Here is a 21,811-nt window from a genome sequence, read left to right on the forward strand (position 1 = left end):
ATAATCCAGGTTGAGATAACGAGAGTTCTGGTTGATATATAATCAGAATCTTCTGATTCGTCCGTTTTTTTTCCTCAGTATATGAAAAGAGTAATTTACTGTGATTGATCAATTTCTTATGGCTAAAGTTTAATGAGTTTTATACAATAAAATTTAATAATCAGAAATCAGGTTAATAATAGATCAGAAATCAGGAGTGAGTTATAAGCGAGTCAATAAGAGAGTAGTATGTTATAAGACAACAATAAGTTAGTAATCAGTGATTGCGTAGAAGTGAAATTCCACTTCTTACAATTCAAAACTTAGATTGCGTTATGAATGACCAATCATATAGTATATTATTATTTCCTCTGAAAACTATCAGCCTTTTAAATGGTTGAAATATTGTGACGTAATAATCTAATATAATTTATTCTGGATGTAAGTTTCCTAAGATTTATGACTTATCATTAGTATGCTATGTGATGCTGAGTGGTGACTAACACAGCTTATTGTATATAGAAAACCTGCAAGTACTATATGTTATTTGATATTTTCCAACAAGACATAGTGTAACACCGTAATCGCTTCATCTTTGTTTAACATTGACAAACAAAGATGTAATGATTCACTGTGTTACACTATGTCATCTGTGTCTCTTGGAAAGTATTCAAATACCATTTTCCACTGGAAAAATTAGTGCAACACTGATGCAATGAGTACAAATCGATTAATACAGATTTTCAGTATTAATACATAATTTAATCCTTTTAAAGTAAGTTATCGCAAACAAAGAGTAAACAATTTAATAAGTCAGCGATATCTTACTCTTTTTTTTTGTATTTTTCTGGTCCGCTTTTAAAAAGTTACTGACTTATCAAACTGCCCACATATGTAAATAAAAGGGTCAAATTATTGAACACTGAAAATATTTGAATTTATTTGCATTCAATTGCATTCAGTGTGTACCAGTGTTGCACTAGTTTTCCCAATGGAAAACATTAAAAATGTCATTGTAGACGTTTCCGAGTGACTCACAGTCGAAGAATTGTCATTTTTTAATAGCACCGTGATAATTATCGAGAACCATCACTATCGAAAATTTTTAAAAGATAACTATCGTCCGATATAAAATTTTAAATTTTAAATAGTTACATAACATTGTAAAGTAAAAAGTGCGTCATTCAATGCACAATCAGTGAGATTATTTAATCATATTCAACGATATTCTATCGCTATAGTAATAAAAATTATTAATTACACATGATAAGACGTACAAAATTCGCTGAGCAAACGTGTGTTTACTTTCGAGAAGCGATTTACGAAATTTTCCTTGTTTACGATGGAAGAATTTGTATGTCATTGAATTAGGTTCAAATTGATCCTTAAAATCAGTATAATTTCGATATTAGGGAATTTTTGCAATACCATGTATTCGCATATATATGGTATCATAAAAATTCCCTATTAATAATTTCCACGGAATTTTCTAAGTTTTCTATTAGCCGACAGAAAGACGCGAGAAGACGAGAGGCGTAAATTCCTTCACCTCCAACATAAAAGATTAATTAATTTATCGAAACTGCATCAAAATTTGACTGCAAAACGAAGCGTGAATCAATTTGACAAATCGCGAAATGCGACTTTGTTTTCTCAGTGCAACGACGACGATGACGACAAATACACAATGCGATTTCACAACATGTTATTTTCGGGCACGTTTCGCATGACGCGAGACACTGCCTTTTTCTTTTTCCCTCTTGGACTCTAGTCCCTCCATCCTGAGAACGCTTCTTCTTTCTCGTTTGCATGTGCTTACGAGAGACGTAAACCGAAGAACTAAATTCATCGAATGTTCGAGAAGGATCAGGCAGAGCAGGCCTTGATTTAAAATCGACGCAATTAGTTCCTACGATCACCACGAGGGAGAGAGAAAGAGGGAAAAGATATCAGAACCGTAACGTTCACCTATACCATTCAGAAAGAGAGAAAGTGAAGGAAAAGAAAAAGAAACAAAGAGTGGGGGAACATCGACGTAGTTTAGAAACCGGTATACCGTCAATGGGTTCGGTTTTTGCTGTAGATAACGAAAACGATCTCTACGCTTATTTCTGATAACGGCGACTATCGCGTCGTGCGGAATCGTCGTCGGGGAAAACAACGGCGGTTTTTCGACAGCCGATCACCGGCCGGCAACAACGTGGTTTGTTGTCATCGCCGCGGCCTATTCTAAGCGTGGTAGGACTTGTGAACAACGCCGCGCGGCGTCCCCCGCCACGGCGTCACTTCCAAATTTAAATACGCAATTCAGGGTTCTGCCCGGATTCCTTAGCGATAACCGACTGCGAAGGAACACGAGCGCGCAACGTACCTCGGAGAACGTATCTCTCATCCCTCGTCCGCGTCGTGTGTATCCTCACGTCCGAGAAACGCCGGCGGTAACGGTGTGCCCGGAGCCGACGGTATATATCTGGTGCAAAAGCCGGCGATCGCGGATCGGCACGCGAATCAGCACAATCGTACCAGGAAAATTCACACAAGAGAGAACCGCAGACGCGCACTCATAACCGTACGAGCTCGAGAGGAACTGCCGGAAGCCCCTTCCACATGGCCGGCGACAATTGGCGGCACGCTGCCCAATTGGCCGCCATATGACGAATCAGCGACACGAGCGCACCACGACGACCAATCGCGACGCGGCGGCGCGAGCCCTCGGCCATTGCGCGCTCGATTCGAATGTATATAACGGGACTAAGCGGGCATGCGAGAGACACATGATGGTACTTGTTAATTAACTGAAATTGCTGCCGATAACGATAATGGCGAACTGTTGTACTTCTGTATCTGACGATTGCCTGAAATGTACGTGGCAAATTAATTATCAACCCTTATCGCACATAAGCACATTTCTCGTTTCTCAATATTTAAAAATATAGTCGTTAACAGAGTGGTATAATGACTTTCGTTTAGCCCAGAAAAATTTCGTTTCCGCGTGATAGTGATGAGGGTTTAATAAAAAAAAATAAACTTAAAAAAAAAAACGTAAAAATAAAAAGCAGAATATTAAAAAAAAATAGACGTTATTAATTTATTACTCTTATCGCGCGTAAACACGGTTCTCATTTCTCAATGTTTAAAAATATCTTCATTAATAGAACGGCAGAATAATTTTCCTATAGTCCGTAAAACATCTGTTTTTGTATGTGATAATGATGAGTGTTTAAGGGGATCTTCTACATTAGGAGGCTGAAAACGAGATGATCTTTCGTAATTTTTTTTCCATATGGAAAATTAATGTTTATTGATTTCAAACTTTTTGCATGTTTTAATATAATTATTGTAGAGTACGTAAAAATTTTTATGTGAAAAAAAGTTATTCTAACTAATAAAAATATAAACATTTAGTTTATATTTTTCGCCACGACGTAACAATTTCGTATACATCCAGCGGCTGTAATTCTTGTCTGAATAAAAAAATTAAAAAAGATTTTTAATTTGTATAGAGAATATCATTCTATGTAAACCTAAATAATTAAAAAAAATTTATATAAATTATAATTTTGTGCGACTTTGAAGAACAAAATTACGATTTTCATTAGATAGTAGCCGTTTGTTTATGCAAAAAAAATTGTTAATATTAATTTTTATTTAATTTTTTTGATTTACATAGGATGGTTGACTATTAGCTAAAGAATGATCTCTAAAAGAAGTCAATTAGACAAATACTTTTTTCTCAATCGTGTATACAAAATTTAAAAAAATGCAAAAAACGATTTCGAGAAAAATGCGTTAAAAATTTGATGTATATATATACACTGTATATATAGTCTGTATAAACAAGCGCCAATTTATACCGAAGGATTTCGAATTTCGCTCTAAAATTTTAAGGACATTTTCGAAGAGTTGTATCGATTTGTGGAAAAAAAATCGAATTTTTTGACCTTCTAAGGTAGGAGACCTCCTTAATAGGGAAAGCAAAATTAAGAAAAAAAAATTAGAATTAAAAATAGAATATCAAAAACATACGTTATAGAAATAATTTTGCTTTAACAAATGCAAACATTTTTTGAGAAATAATCGTTGTTTTCTATGTTTGCAAATTTGTATCTAAGATAATACGCTGAGCAATAAGCAATCAATTCATACATCATATATCTTATTTTAATATCTAACTAATTAAACATTTCGTTTGTAAAATGAATAATTTTTCCACTATTTTTTTTTTCAAATTTAAGATAACATAATTTCTAATACTAAAGTTACTTTGTTATTTTTCATTAGTTTAATTAGCGGATGAATAATCTTTATTTATCTTTTAATTTTTCATAATTAGAGTGATATATATCACGTTGATTACTACATTGCTCTGAAACAATATTATCCATTTTTTGTCATAAATAATCACGATTTAAAAACTTTTCTTTCGTTTCTAGACATAATGAGCATTAAAAAAATTGCTTGTCTAATAATATAAAGATTTACAATGCCCAGTTTACGTTAACGAGACTCATTTGCCTGATATTCAACGTTTCCGCTTATCGAGAAAGCGCATTAAGAGCGTAAACGGTGCTTTTTATTACCCTTATTGAACATCAATTTCCATTTTTCGCAATGCTACTGATGCGGGTTAAAATCAATTTCAAAGTCAATTATAGAAACAGGTTTTCTCGTACGGTATATTCATTAGCATATCCGCTACTTCCGTCAACTTGCTATCTTTCGAACTTCCATGTTCATTAGACTGTACATGAGTCACAATAATGAAACTCATTTTCCATTTAGCGAAACCCAACTGATCTCGATAACGATTTAAAAATTACGATTTTAGCGCCATCAACATTTTTAAAACTGCAGTTGATTACAGCTATGCTTGGCACAACGACATGATGGCATATAGGTCATTAATAAAGATAACGTATCTCCGTGACATAAAAAAACGGGAGAAACGCGATAATTTATCTACGTGACATTCTACCGACAAGAAAATAGCAACTCTGACTAATCTCGAACTTTGTTTATCCATGTAAGATCACGGATGTAACGGATGATCGATGCTACAAGTGCTCGCTGTACTTCTGTTACCAAGGCGAGTAGAATGAGGAGGCCATTTGTGGATCGTAAGTACGAAAAGCGGGTCATTACAGGATGTACTCTTTAGATTCCTAGTCTGTAACTCTTAATGATAGTATCGTTATGTTGTCGTTGTGCAGGTATTGTATATGATAAAAAAAAACTGCAGTTCAACGATAGTACATATAATGGTACTAACACTGTTGTTAAGAGTCAGAGAATGGAGATCTTAGTCATGTAAATCGAATGTACTGTGCATTCGAATGCATTTCAATTTTACTCTTATGCGATACATTTGCATATGTAAGAAATGTGATATGAAAACTATATATAACACGCATCTACTAATAGCTGCGTACCTTACAACAGATTTGTTTTTTTGTACTCTCAAAAAAAGCGATATTGTTAACAAGCGATACTGTCCACTTTGCTGGGCAAGGAGTTTCTAGAGCTATGTCCCCATTGCAAATTTTAGTAACGAAGCATTAAGAAACATCAAGAAACTTTTGGCAACAAGCGGTAACTTTTATAAGAAACATCAATAAAAAGTTCAGGATATAATATACGAGTATAATATTTTTTTCAATGTAATTTTTTAGTTAACTTAAGTCATGTAATTATCGATTAAAATATATATTGAAGAGGACTCAGAAAGGTCGGAACGATTACATTTTTTTTTATTTATATCTCTCAGATAATAAGTTTTATGCATGCGAAGTTTCTCGTTGTGTTGCAGCAATCGGGACATAGTTTAATGTTAAAAATATAGCGATTTCAGCATTCAAAAAAAATCGAAGATATTTTGCAACGTTTCTCAAAGACACATAAAATACTTCGTACTGCGGTATGTATAATAACTAGCGCAATCTTATCCCAGAGCATACGACGATGATTACATCGCGTTATGCGACGATTAATCCGCTGACATGTCGCTGACATGTACATTTCTCGATTTCGTCCGTTTCGATCCTCTTACGACTTCCCAGTATAATCTAAGATGAAACCTCCGAATCATCTCTTGGGAGGCCGATTAAAACGCCAAGATACGGCTCACTTTCTACGTAGACCGAAAATGTGAGCGGCGAACGAATTCGAGATGTAGTTCGCCAACGACACGAACAGATTGCTCACCGCGTGATAAGCGTAACCGTATACCAGAGCGGCGCACAGCCGGGCCCTTACAACGGACAAGTTGCACTTACTAGTAGTTCGCGGCGAGGGTGGCGACTCGTCATCGTCCACGACGGTATGCATGCCAGCGGTCTCGATACGCGCGACGTCGTCGTCGTCGTCACCGTGGTCGCGCAGCGTTTCGTCGTCCGCGCCACGAACGTCTTTATCATTCGGTCGGACACAATTGTCTAGATCATCATCGTTTACTACCGAGTCCACCGGGCAGACGTTCGCGTTTTCGCGGTTAGTATAATCGTTGTCGTTCTTGCCGTCGTCGTCGTCGTTGTCGTTGTACTTCTCAATTTCCATCGATGGTTTCTCGCTCTCGGGGGTGGGATCGAGCGACGACGATGTGGCGAGGGCCGGGTAATTGTTGTCGTGCACATCCTCGCCGGCGTCGACATCGGTCTCCGGACCTATGTCCGTGTAATCGTATTCAGCATCGTCGTCGTTCCGGTGCTTGCCATTCCTGTTCATACCGCGCACGGAATTTTTCAAAAGTAAATCGAAATCGGGGCGATCTATGCCGTCGTCGATCAGCTGTTTGATGTAGGCCGGTTTTACATCGAATTCATCATGATTCGACGGGATCGGATTATTCGGATCCATGTTGTTTAGTAATAGACCATTCGGTGGTTGATACGTCAGAAGCGGATTCGAGCGCGAAGCGATTCGAACGATCTCGATCGGCGGCGTCAGGAACACCACAATTACCGTAATATTATCCAAAGAACCCCCACGCTTAGCACTCTGCAGCAAAGCCTGATGCACTTGTTTCAGGTCGCCTGAAAATACAAAATAGCGTTCGTTAGAATTTTCTTACGGTTGTACTTTGGCATCGATTATGATTACATCTTATGCCCAATTTCTTCACTTTCAGATAAGTTGCGAATAACCTGATCCAGGAGATATCTCCATTGTACTCTGAGAGATATCTCTTGGATAAAGTTATCTAGAGATGAAGAAATTGAGCATTAACCTCCCCCCTCCCCTCCTCCCTCCCCCAAAAATATACTTTTCGATGATAAAGGAATATATGGGTTTTTAAGAGATATTGAAGTTTTTGTTGTTAGTTTCTTTTTAAGAATTCTTTAAGTTTAAAATTGTGACAAATTGTAAAACATGAAATTATTACAAATCGTGATTATTAAAAAAAAATCTTAAGGTCACCAAAGCTCATATGGCTGGTTCCAGTTATGGATTAATTACTATTATATCGTCAAGCATAAATTGGAAACCGTTGCGTGGTCTCATTGTTAAGCCTTCTACGAAATTTCGCAGAAACATTCCGAAGTAAAAGACTTGATGCGGAAGAGGGCAAAAATTTAACGCTGAAAAAAGAGTAATAGTATAACTAGTATAAGCAGCTATTAAATGTTGAGTGAAATAATTTCCAAATATTCGATTCATATAACCACAAATTTGTTACATTGAACACATCTCACGTGTTCCAAACGGTCCTTAAATTTATATGTTTATTTAATACAAGATGAATATATTAGAAGATAACAGAAATATCATTTAAGAAGATAAGTACAAAAAAGGTGATACTGACACAGTTTGTAGATAAACTGTGGAAGTATATTTTTTTCAATAAAATTCATATTTATGATATGCTAAATTAATATACTTTATTCATTCATCTTAGAATTTATATTTTGAATATCATTTTTATGTTTGTCCACTTGTCATTTTGACACTAAAAAATGTTGAATATTAATTTAACACAAAATCTTTAAATAACATAATCACATTATGTTAAATTAATAATCGAATGTTCAACATAAAATTTTAACAAATATGTGAGCGGACCGTTTTCAACACAAATACAAAATATTTTTTACTATGTGTTATATTAACCGAACATTTTATTGGAATTATTTCACTCAACATATTTGATAGCTATTATCAGATTTTTTTCAGTGTAGAAATATTTTTTATATTGCGCTGTTCCATAGACAATTAGTTTATTGGCGTGAGTCATGGTAATAAAAGTACGGTTTATAGTCTGTGAAGTCAATGGCTCGTGAATAAATCGCGCTTGAAGATCACGCGATCGCGTTGAAGACCTTCGTCATTCAGCATTGCGATATTGTTTCCTACAAAACACAAATTTATGTAATTGCATAATTCCTCGGGATCACTGCAAAGACAATTTGCAGAATTATTATTGTCACATTTTTCATCTTTATTATAAACTGAATGTAACACGATCCATTATCTTTTGCCGGATCAATGGATTTTATAATATCTCTTGAATAAATGTCTCATGTCATGCAGATTTTTACGGTACTTTTACCGAGTACTGCATTTACTTCTTCAAGTGACAATTCAACCACTTCCTGTTTCTCACACGCATGGATATTCATAAATTTGAATGTTCCGTAACTCTAGATTACAGGACACTTCTTTATATTGCTGTTGCTGCTACAAAGACGTATTTTATATGAAAAAACTGTCATGAATATAAATTATATATCGTATTTTTCATTAACTTTTTTTACTGTTATATTTTTTCTAAGAGACAGAAAATCCAGGGAAATACTCAAACTACTAGGCATATATAGTCAGATTCAGATTAAGCAAACGAGCGCGCGGATGAAACACAAATGAACAAGTTGCATCAATGAGTTCAAACTGCGTTGTTGATATTCCTGGCACCTTTCACATTCATTGAAGTAAGCTATTGATTCGCGTTTGTTTGCTTAGTCTGGATCCGGCTTAATGCGTCGTACTAAATTCTTTTTTGGAACATGCCTTTCTCAAATAGCAATTTTATTTCACATTTGACGAAATAGTAATAACAATTATAAAGTTTGACGACAAATATAACCAGTTTTGTATGTAGAATTAATGTGCAATTGAGCAAACTGTTTTATAGTTAGCTGCATATAAAACTTGTTATTACCTTTACAATTATCATCACTGTGTTTTTCTCTGAGTGCAAATTTAAAAAGAAAGCTTCAAACTGTTTCCTTTAAGTTTAAGAAAAGAGAAGACAAATTCTACAATGCATTAATCATAGACTGATACCAACCATTTCTTTTTTCATTTTGAAATTAAGTTCGGACACGTCTTTCTTTTTCTTTTTGTATTTTCAAATTTGTATGCAAGGTCCTTTCACACACGTACGCTTTTCATACATAGAATATCAAAGGTTATCAAAATATCAAAATCCAGATATCGCATGTATTCGAACGTCAGTCAAAAGGGCTGCTGATTTACTTCAAAGCAGGGTTAACAAAAATTAATGTTTTCTTTTTTTAAAGAATAAAACATTGTATTTCTTTTTAAACATGTTTTTAATGCTTCAAACATGCTTTAGTCTTATTACGAACATATTTAAAAACATGTTAAAAACATGTTAAAAACATTGATTAAACATGTTTTAAACTATTCAAAACATATTTTTTACTGTTTCGAAAAGGCTTCGATATTCAAACTTCAAAGTTTCTGCATTAAAATCTTCATAAAAGTTCGAAAGCATTGAACTTTCGAACCTTCAAAACAATCTGCAGAACTTCCAAGAATTAAAATTCTACAATTACTAATAAATCTATCGATTCATGCCATTTTGAGTATAATAACTGCGAATTGAATCTGTCTACCTGAATCGACTGTCTTTAGTTGATCTAACTTTAATTGTTAGTAATTTAACTAAAGATGGTGTGGTGTGTGCAAATGAGAAATCGACTTGTTTCGGAATGTGCAAACGAAAATCTATCGATTGAGTTAAATCTATTTTCCTCGTAGTTGGAGGGTTAGTGTGAAATTAGCACCCTATAAAATTGTTTTTTAATAACTTTTCCATCAGAAGTATGCAAACGAAAATTACATGTACTTATACATGCAAACGATGAGCAATCGAATGAGCTATAGAAATTTTTTTCAAAAATTAGGAGATCAACACAGTTTCTCGGTTAGCTTAACCAAAGATTGGCGAAAGAAATCCTTATGCCCGTTTCTACCAAATGTAGATCAGCTTTAAATTTCGATTTATCTTACTCTTCATCTTTTTTTAATTCTTAAAATTGAAAAAAGATGAGTTGTAGCTAAAACCAAGATTAAAATTAAACTACATTAATAGAAACAGGCATTAATATGCTAACAAATTTTATGTTCATTTAGATTATTGTGATAAATCAGGTGACAAATGTCATTCCTCCTAGGGTTTCTTTCTTTTAGGATCTCTATAGAGAGATTAAAAATTGGAATATCCCGCAGAATTTGCAACATCTCGATTTGGTCGAATTTTGATCATCCTGATTGCATCAGTCATTCTCGGATAATGATTTAGGAGGGTGGAGATCTCGTAACATCGCGCGTAGCATATGGAAATTTTACGATTGCAGATTCGCCGAATCAGGGAATGTACCAACCAATGCGGCAATATATTGTGCGGCCCTGGTAGAAAGTACGTTGACCTACGCGCTATGCAGCCTATCGACGCCTGCGTAGTCCTCCCTCTCATCCGTCGCTCTTTCGTTCTCCGCCTCGCCATCATCCCCTCCAACCCCTCTCTCTCTCTCTCATTTCATTTCTCCCCTTACCCCGTTTGCCGCTCACCTAGCACGCTCACCTCTCGTCTTCTCTTTCATTCTCTTGAATTCGCGCTCTAGTGACTTTATTACACCGCAGAAACGTTCGCTCACCATCTGGATGGAGGAGGAGGAGGGGGGGGGGAGGAGGGGAAAAAGGATATTAATTTTCCATCACTTCGTTTTTCGACTTATACCCGCTACTTATCCCTACTGATGGTATTTATCCTCCAACAATATCGTGTTTCATCACGAAGAAAACTCATTGAAATGATAAAATTTCTTTCAATTTGAAAACCAATATATAAATCAAGGGGGAGGGGACAGATCACTTCTGTAAGACTATGTTCTAGTTTTGCTATCACAAGCATCTCTGAAACTTAAGACTGAAAGAAAACTTGTTGATCCTAGATTCGACATTAATCTCTACAATATCTCTACACTGAGAAAAAAATTATGGTTAAAAATGAAGCAGAAAATTTTAATCATATCAATCAAAATTCCGTTTTATCTCAATTAGAATAATAGATTCTATCAGGAAATTCTAATTTGTCCTTAACTAGAATTCCAATTAATGCAAACTCTTTCTAGCGTAGCTCAAAGAGGCTATACTTAATTCTTTCATAGAAAAGTTCTGCATTTATCTCACCTAGAATTATAATAGATTCTAACCAGAGAATTTCGACTTGTTTTTCCAGCCAGAGTTTCAATTAATGCGAACCTCTATTTCCAGAGTATATATAGTTCAGAGAAGCCCTATAATTCTTTCATAGAAAAATTCTTTACACCAACGGTATAAACACCATCAACGCTAAGGGTCATTGGGGACATCCGGATATGGTGCGCTGGGTGACGCATTGGACGACCATAGGGACCTATGTCCCATCGATCGATAATCGGATGTGTCCACAATGAATATGTACGAGCTGATGGCAGGTGCGATAATTGGCAGGTACCTATCCTCGACGAACACGTGCTTGCAAATCGAATCGTTGCGTTGCCACGGCAGCGTAAAATTGCGAATTTTGTTCGTTTTTCGAGGAAAATAATATTATCGAGGAAAAAGCGAAAGAAAAAACTTCATTACGTGCACCATCGATTGTTCAGGGATTGAACGAGCGCGGGTCTCATCGTTAACGCAAAGAGGGAGGGTGTGAATGAAGGAGAACGTGAGCAAATGATGTCATCCACCGCCGCAGGACGATTATCCCTCTTTTATCTTCGCCTGACAAAGCGATTGGGTTTTTTTTTTTTACCTAGGTCTCCAATATTCTTCGCGTTGAACCATAAAAAATAGAGCAGATATCATTTGCTCTCGAAGAATGTATTTATTCCGTTTGTATTTTCCCCGTTCGATATCATATACTAAAAAAAATATTAAATTTTAATAAATATTTGTTCGAATAGTTCTAAGTAAATATTTAAATTTCAATAAATATTTCTTTGAATAGTTCTATAAATATTTACTAAATATAAATATATATCTGTTTTATATAAAAATTGTTAATTTTATTTAACTATCATTTTTTTAATAAATAAATATTTATTTACTGTAAGTTGATATTTACTTAGCACTATTAAAAAATATATGTACGTATTCAGTAAATGTTTTTCGGTGTATAAATAATATGTTTATTTTTATATTATGTTTTTATACAAAATTTTAATAAAAGGGAAACAGTTTACAGCTACGGTAATATCGAATAAAGAGTTCATTGTGACAGAAAAAAAATTGCCATGAACGAGTCTGGGTGTCTTTTATGCGACTGTCAAATAATCTTGCTGTTATAGAGGGTCAATGAATTTTAATTCCCGTCTTTTTCTCATCTATTCAATGTGATGACAGAAGTGACTAGTCAAGGTCACTTATAGCGACTGTTCGCATACATTGATAGTGAAGCTACGATAAGACCAATGAATGAAAGCTTCGTGCAAAGATACCTAACGCTACCTAACTCGAGGGGCTGTGCACGCACACGTAACATAACATATCACAACGATCCCACATGGTGAGTTGAAGGATAGCCTTACAGCCCTAAGCGACTGTATAGATAGCGTTAACACGCAATACGATAATCAAATTGTGGATGATGTTTTATATCTTACATTACATTAAGCTTGACAGAATCTCCCTAAGGCCGGAATCAGACTACGCGTTGAAGAATAAGATTGAAGATTGAAAGATTGAAGTTTGACCAATCAGAACAAAAGAAGCTTCTTTGTCCTTATTGGTGAAATTTCAATCTTTAATCTTTAATCTCAATCTTCAATGCATAGTTTGATTCCGGCCTAAGGGCCTCTTAAACATATCTATGGGAATTTTTTAATTAATAAAATTAATTTAAGATCATTAGTGGTTTTCTTTCAAGTTTTGGAAACACATGCAAATATAGCAAAACTATAATAAAATTCAAAAAGTTTAAAAGTTACAAATATATAGTTACTTATTTATATAAACTGTTAAATTAGTTTGTATACTTAAAGGGATAATTAAAAATTAAATGTCAATAATTTTTAAAACAAAATAGTCTTCATACAATTTCCTATTAAAATCGATTTTACAAATGGATAAAAAAATCCATGAATCAAAGAAAATGCGTGTAATATTGTATGTCGTTAATATAAAATAATGATGATAACATAGGAAGAGCATTGACGTCGAGTGAATTTTCTGGATCGATTTTTTTACGTACTATGAAGTCCTGTTAGTTTATAGAAAATAAACATAGAACCGTATCGTACAATGGATATCACACAAATAAAATATAAATATCTATTCAATCTCTATTTCTAATTTTTTTATTTGTAATATTTAATATTTATTTCTGTTCCTATTTTTTTTATTATATGCAGGACAGTTAATGAGTTCGTGATCCTACATTTTTCCTCGTGATTATCATTCAACTGCACAAACTCACTAACGAGGTCCCATGTATGAGAAATGCGCAATCAGCTCATCGCCAATACCATTTTTGAATCATTAATACCACCGCTAAATACGCTGCTTGAATCAATAACTTTCGAAATATTATGACTGCAATCGTCGCGAGAGAATTGCTCATCTGTAATTTTAATCATCCACTTGAAATCATATTTTTATTCCCTCCGTCTGCAATCTGGTTCTTTTTTATTTATCACAAGTTTTTTTACTGTTCTAGAATTAAAAAAAAAATGTTGAAAAATTCAGAATGCTTTTCAATTACATTACATTATTCTATTAAATACATTACAAAATAGATATTACAAATTTAAGAAAGAAACCGGATTCCAGAGGATTCCCTATTTTATTTCGGAGAAATATAAGAATCATATTTTGCCTGTGCCAAAAAATTCCAGGGGATCGATTCGTTATACATTTTACATTATCCGAAAACAAAGTGCCTTTCATATGATCGATTACGAAGTCTTGCAAAGCCAGGATAGACGCGCGTGCGGACTTTACAGCCAACGGCGATATGAATTACACGGAAATATTGAATTACGCATGTCGGTAATCCATGCGGCAGCGCGACAACCGCGAGGAGAAAGAAGGAGACTACTTGAGATTCTTTTACATCGGTCGTCTCGTTCGGCCGACCGATAGGAATTCGCACGACGATTTGCCCGTCTCGGTCATGAGTTCTCGGCAAAACATCGTCCGCAATTTTCTTTTCCTTTTTTTTCCTCTCCTCGTCAAAATGGTTGCTCTCTATACTGATATGAATTATGTAGGTGGCACACACGTAGGTATCTAGATTCGCTCGCGGAACGATCGTTGAACCAATGTTCATCGGAGCCGACTGCCTGCGTCCGCCTAAGGTTTACTTTGCGCAAGTACTGAGTAAATCAACATTTTACTCCGTTATCACGTGATTTAAAAAAGATCGCGGAGAATCTCGACATACTACGGATTTGACAATTTCTAATCCAACGTCGACTTCACGGTGCTGCATTTCGATGCTCGGCCGAGTAAATCTGAACCATTTTCGTAACGTCAGTACCGAATCCGAAGAGAAAAAAACGTTATGCTGTTGCACGAAGATTGAAATGTACAAAAAAAAATTACATATCTTATTTTATGCATAATATAAGAATACTAAGTGTACGCTGAAAAAATTATGTTAAAAATGTCTGGTTGGAAAATGAACGAATCAGAAGATTTTGATTGTATTAATCAGTATTTCGATTATCTCAATTAGAATTCTAGTAGATTTAACCAGAAAATTCTGATTCGTCCATTTTTTTCAACTAGAGTTAATTCCAATTAATCCAACTAGATCTTTTTCTCAGTGCGTTATTTTAATTGAAAATAATTTTGTTAATTCAACAATAGCATTGTTAATGAACAAATATATCATACTTCTGTTTTAATAGCATTTTATATGTTTCATTAACGCGTTTTTCATCAATAAGATTATTTTCAATTAAAATAACGCTGCTGACATAACATTATTTTTTTTAGTGTAATATTCCCGAATGCGCAGTTTGTTCAAAGAAATGAGTACTTTTGTGGCCAGAAATTTGTTTCAAATATTAAAGATCAATATTCACCTCTTATTAATATGCACCTCTTATTCACGCGCAATGTTATATCTGTTATATCTAATGTTCTGATGTCATGAATTCTGATCTCATGTATTGTCAATGAGAATGAAAACGAATATCTTCTGTTCCTTTAATTTTTTATTTTGCACGTATATTTAACTTAACACAAGATATCTTATGTATAGAACAAAATTTATGTTCTATAAAATTGACTAGGCATGATTAAATATAATTTTTGAAGTCCGTCAGACTCAAATTACAATAGGATTGAGGTTGGATTGGATTTGATCAATTAAAGCGAAATTTATTTAAATTGATATTAGTTCTCTTTTTGATTGGATAAATTGCAATTCAATGCAATCGTAATCTGATATGAGATTTATATATAGCTAATTATAAATACAAATTTCTAAAATATGTGCACAGACAATTGAATTCGCAACGTATAATGAATTTGTTAAATAATAGCGAAATACTTGCAAAATGTGTACTACAATATTGAAAAATAAGATATCATTTCTTGTTGCTGGGCAAAAAGTGTAGCTTTATTTCTTTATTATTTCATCGTCAATATTTTTTTGGAGATTTTGTACTGCGCATAAATTAATCGCGAGAAGGAAAAAAGATGTATACATCGCGCTTAAAAGAATAAAAGATTCTTAGTTGCCATGCGAATAGATTTTTTTTTTATCGATTCGAGCCTTCATGATTATCGGGCAAATTTTTAATGTTTCGTGTTCAAGATGTTTGAAGACTCGGTTAATCTGTATTTCTATCTATAGATTAACTTCAATCTCGGTTGAATGTTCTTTATCTTTTACGCTTAGAAGTAAAAAAAAGTAAAAAACAAGTTAAATTGAGATTAAAGTTGAGATTAACGTAGAAATAAATTAGAATAAGTTGTTTTGTTCATGGAATCATCAGGAGGCAAGATTTAATGTTATCGATAAATAAATCTCGACAGTTTCGCAGATGTTGTAAAAAAATGTTTTTTTTTTTCAAATAGGATTTCTTCAATCGTGGAAACAAGAGTGGCTTAAGTCCATCTTTCAGATGAATTTTATTATTGATACCGAGATTAGATTAATCTCGGTGTAATTTAGTTTTTATCGTTTTTAATTCTTAGATATATAAAGAGTAAATAAAAATCAAGATTAATATACATTAGTAAAAGTTGACAGAAAAAGGTACGTTTTATTTGATACTGGGCTATGTTCAGAAATTTCACCCGGTTACACCCATATTTTTATTAGGTCCGTTCACGTTGTTAGAATTTTGTACACTCAGCATTTTCGCTTTTCAATATATACGAATATATATTTATTTAAGTATATACATTTTTGGAGATTTCAAGTAACGCGAACAATCCTCTTGTTTAACAATAATATACCTTGAATTTCTGAATGCATTCCCTGGGGATATTAGTTTGGAACAATCTCGAAAACGTGTGCGATCAAAAAAATTCGAATAATTAAACGGAATATTCGCTCGAATATTCATTAATTTATTAAATGCGAAGATCCTGCTCAAAAATCGTCTCGCTAACCAAATATGAGACTCTAATGCCCATTTCTATACCAATGTAGTTTAATCTCAGTTCAATTAACTCTTCATCTTTTTCTGGTTCTTAGAAAAAGATATATACTTTGAATAATATTTTCTAGTTCTCAGGAAAAATATATTTTGAATAAAATTTTTCTCGGAAAGGATATTTAGGAATGTAGTCCTATATGCCAGTTTTGAAGAATGCAGATTAATTTTAATCTCGGTTCAATTTACTTCTTATCTTTTTTAATTTTTCTAAGCACTCTGTCTTTCCTAATTCTTCTGAGAGCTTTATTGTTTTTTCTAGTTCTTAAAAAAAGATGATTCTTAGAAGAATTAGAAAAAGATAAGTAAGTAACTGAGATTAAAGTTAATTCATATTGTTAGAAACGTGCATAGAGCTACATTTCAAAACGCTCCCTCCGAAGAAAATTTTACTAAAAAATATATTATAAACTATATCGGGTTTTTTTTCCATTTGATGACAAAAGTTAACACAAATATCGTTCTTTGTTCTATTCTCTGAATGTCAAGATAGATAAAAAAAATGTTTGTCTACTTGTATCACAAATAGAAAACATCTATTATATCCAGTGAAATTTTTTTAGAAAAGGACGTTTTGGAATGTAGCCTTTCTACGCCTTACTTTTCGCGAGCCCTTCCAGAATGTTTATCTTTTTTTCCCCAACAGTCCAACGCGAAAAGATAAAAAGAAAAGATAAATCACAAAGAAGTTTAAGGGGTCAATCCTGTAACTTTTTCTAGGACGGTAACACGAAGAGTGAAAAATTTTTTTACACGTATGTGTGTTTTATACACGTACATACATACATACATAAAAATTTTCACTTTTCACGTTTCACGCTCTAGTGATCGATACTCAGCGAAAAAGAAGAGATTTTTAAATATCCTTTCCGCAACAACAAAAAAATCCCTCCTCTCCGTCCTTTTCTTACAAAAGATAGTATAATTATAAACAAAGAATCGAACTTTCGAACGTTCTCGGGAACAAGGACGGCAAGAATCGCGAAAGGGCCGAGCGAAGGAAAAGTAGTTGCACAACGGCAATGACTCACTCTGCCAGTAGCGACGAACGATCCCGGCCGACTCGGGCCGATTGCAGACAGCGGAATCCGCAACGCACCACTCGTGTCACCGGAAGCTCGATCGGCTGACGTGCTGTCGCGAGGACGTCTGTTCCACTGGCGACGAAATCTCTCACCGGCGTAGCAGGCGCGCGACTCGAACCGGCTTCCACCGGCTCTCCTCTCGCGCGTTCGCGTACAACGATCGCGCGGGGCACGTAAAACGCTATTCGCTTCGCGCACAAAACGGGACGGACGGGCGGACGGCGATCTCCTCTCGCAGGACCCCGGCGCGGGTTACAGGTGTTCCGAAAACTTCCGAAGCGCGTTTCCCTGGCGTTCACCGGCGTCGCGCATAGACGTTACTACGCTCGAGATGCTGGTCGCAACGTTAACACCGGGCGTGGCGGATCACGACTGATTTTCGCCGGGCGCTGTTCTCTCTCCCTCTCCCTCACGCTCTCGCCGCGCCGGTCCGCCGCGCCGCCACGTTCCGCCGGATGTCGCCACCGCCGGTCGGCACCCGTCCAATGCCGAGCGATGACTCACGCCAACCCTCGTGCGTCGGCCAGCCGGCTACCCCCACCCCGTCATTTGTACGTCTTATACGGGGTGTTCGTTCGGTAACAGGCAAGGTCTGTTTTTCTCTGTGGCTGAACCAGTACTTTTGGAACTTAAAGTGAAATAGTAGCGGATTGCTACAGTTTGATATTTGTCGAAAGCAAAAGAAAGAGAGTTCTAGTGCAGTCTGGTGCAGGAACAGAAAACAGACCAATAGTGTGCGCTGGTGTGCGCTAAGCGGGATTTTGGAATATTTAAGTCTTTTTCCGAAGGTCTTTTCGAAACCGTCTTGGAGCAGGACAGTTATGATAGCGTCAAATAATGTTAAAATCACATTAAAATGAATGGAAAAGTGACTTTTAAGGAGGTACGATCGATATTTCAAAATAAGAGAACTATGAACAGATTATAACATTATTCTACGTCTCATTTAAAAGTAAACAATTTAGCGGCCATTTACTATCTGGATCGAAAGTTATTTCAATATACAATAGTATATTTTTTATCTCTATGTACGTATGTCTAAAAGAAATGTATTATAAAATACCAAAAAAAATCTTGATTTTTAAAAATATAGTTATTTTATATAATCATTTAAAGTACAAACATTAATATATGTGCGATTGTATTTTCTTAATAAACATTTTCTTAATAAACAATTTTCAAATAAACATTTTCTATATTTTGACACTACGCTGTCATGACTTTGGCTGTGTTTAGAAAAAGCAGCCTTGCAATTGTGCTGTAAGAATTTTTAATATATGATTAGTTTATACATTTAGATTCAGTGAGGAATTAAAGGGCAAGACTAATCACATTCAAGAATTTTACAACAGTTGCAAAGCTGCTTTTTCTGCTGAACGCAGTTTTTCTGTTTGCGAGCCTGTGTCTCGACTCCTTTTAATCCTCACAGTGATGATTTTATACTTCGATAGTGTACATACAAACATTTCAAATCTCAACAGATTTCTTTGGATTTCTTTTTCTTTTTTTTTTGCTGCTACGATATTTTGCCAGAGAAAGATAGAGAAGATCCAATTATCCCTTTCACAAGAGACTCGTTTTATTTGTACTTTCTATATCCTCCCACAATTTCCTTCTCCTCGAACTTGCCCTCTTCGAAGTCTGAATGTGCACGTTTATGCGGAAATTTTTTTCTGTTATCCGATATTCTTAAGGACGCCGCGATGACTCAACAGCCACCCTCGCCTACGCTCGTAATTCCCGTCTCGTCATAACGAAGGAAAACAAACGTCGGGATATTATGATTTGGATATCGAAACGAAATTGCCGAGATCTTAAATTATTATTTAGATCTCAATGCTCCATAGATACACGTGAAAATAATCTCGCTACGTTTATCGCGTCGATCGGTGCATTTTTCCATATCTGCAATATCGAAGATTGAAACTCATCAAGATTGTTCTATGCTGCTTTCACCAGCGCGTAGAAAGTTTCCTTTTTAACGAGTGCGATCGCTTTTACGTCGACGAGAGAGCGTTATTTAGTGCAAGCACGGAGAAACGCGAAGGGTGTGAAATGTATAAACGTCTCGGTTTTTGTTTATATTTAATTACGTACGTAAACAGCAATCTTTTCGCCCCTTACCCTTCCTTAAATCAGGAATGTGCAATCAATAGGCGAGCCCGCTGGGTTTAAGAGATTTTAGGAAAATGATCGAAACGATTATTGCTATTTTAAGAAAAGGCACTCAAGGCATCAAATTACTACGTATAAAGTATAGTAATTTTGTTATTTTTGTTACAGTATTATAATATTACATCATAATATCACATTAGACATATATTATACTATATCAATAGTAAAACACTAAAACCAAGAGAGAGAAAAATATTTGGTATTTGCATATTATAATTGCATGACAAAATAATTACGATTAGGATCTCCATCTTTTTTGGCTGCTATAATGTTAATAATAATAATTATTTATAGTCTTATAAAAAATATAAAACTGGCATCGTAAATATCTAGAAATTATAGTAATAGTGATCATTTGTTTCTCTGTATGAATTATAATATTGTATTACAGTGTTACACGTCCGTAGGATTTTCTTTCAACATAACTCTTAATGAAAAATTTAAACTCTTAACATTATTTTAAATAATTTACGCGTGATTTATTCTTCGCAATTTATTTTAACGTAAAATTCACCAAGCATACAGCCACAGCGTTAGCATTAACCGATATGGAGAGGATGTATTTAATAATCTACGGATATACATTGTGCAAGAGAGAAATACGCTCGCGGGCATCCAAAAATATCCACCGTGCATTTATCAGTGTCATGCGAGAACAGGAAATATTCGCCCTGTCGATCTCGTTGCCCTGCAAAGGACGTCTTAAGCGGTACCCACTTTTATGACCTTTCTTCCTGGGCTGGGCTATGTCGTGCCCGAAGTAACGACAGCATTAATTAACGTAATAAACGTGCTATTTTTGAGAATTAACCGCGAGACATGGAAGAACGAACGGGGTCGTTCGAGTCTAATGGACAAGAAGATCACGGACCGGCAAACAGCTTGACCAAGGACGCGTTTAAAAGCGTTTGCGTGGAATTTAATATTTTCTACGTGATGTGATGAATCATAGCTAACACTCCCACCAGCTTGGAAAGAGCTCCCTCTTAAATCACGCTCTTAAATTATGTAACGTTGCGACCGACATCGCGAACGGCTACGAACGCTTTTTACGGGCGAATTCAAAACAGGAAGCAATAAGTTTCATATAAATTGAGCACAAGGAAACACGGTGTTGCGAGGCGCGCATTTTCTGTTATAAAAATTTCGTTCGACAGGCATTGATCTTGCCGTAATATTTTTAATATTTTTAATATATACATATGTTAAAAATCAAATAACCGAATATTTTCTTATGGAGACTTTTAATTCCTGTCGTAATGAAAAGAGTTAACATGCTTAGTAGTGCTAGTGTATGCACGAAACATAAATCTCTCGAAAATATTTGTGGAAAGTACACGTGTGCTAATAATAGTAGTGCTCTAACTTTGAGCTAATTATAAAACTGCGAGACATCAAGAAGAAAATATTATAAGACGAACGGTGAAAGATACGTTAAGGACATAGTCAAGAAAAAAGAGAGGCAAAAAACAAATCTATAAGATTTCCATTCCGTATTGGAAATCGAGTTAATTATAAAACCGAGAGATTAATAAATAAATATTGTAATTATAAAATTATGTTTAATAAGAAAATATAAATAATAAATAATAAAAAATTGGGATGATGGATCAGTTAAAGATAATTATTTATAAAGAAAGAACTGCAAGAAGAAAAAGTTGCCAGCGCGAATCGAAG

At 34.9% G+C, this 21,811-nt stretch overlaps 1 protein-coding gene across 1 annotated transcript in view; it reads right to left on the bottom strand.

Moving 5' to 3' along the window:
- Window positions 1-21,811, bottom strand: part of LOC108747727 — a 70,458-nt gene that overhangs the window by 15,039 nt on the left and 33,608 nt on the right. Inside the window, exon 8 of the mRNA XM_018485398.1 lies at window positions 6,252-7,007. Coding sequence (XP_018340900.1) covers window positions 6,252-7,007 — 756 coding nt within the window. The remainder of the gene's footprint in view (window positions 1-6,251; window positions 7,008-21,811) is intronic.

The sequence above is a fragment of the Trachymyrmex septentrionalis genome, unplaced genomic scaffold (assembly GCF_001594115.1).
Source record: "Trachymyrmex septentrionalis isolate Tsep2-gDNA-1 unplaced genomic scaffold, Tsep1.0 scaffold20, whole genome shotgun sequence".
NCBI lineage: Eukaryota > Metazoa > Arthropoda > Insecta > Hymenoptera > Formicidae > Trachymyrmex > Trachymyrmex septentrionalis.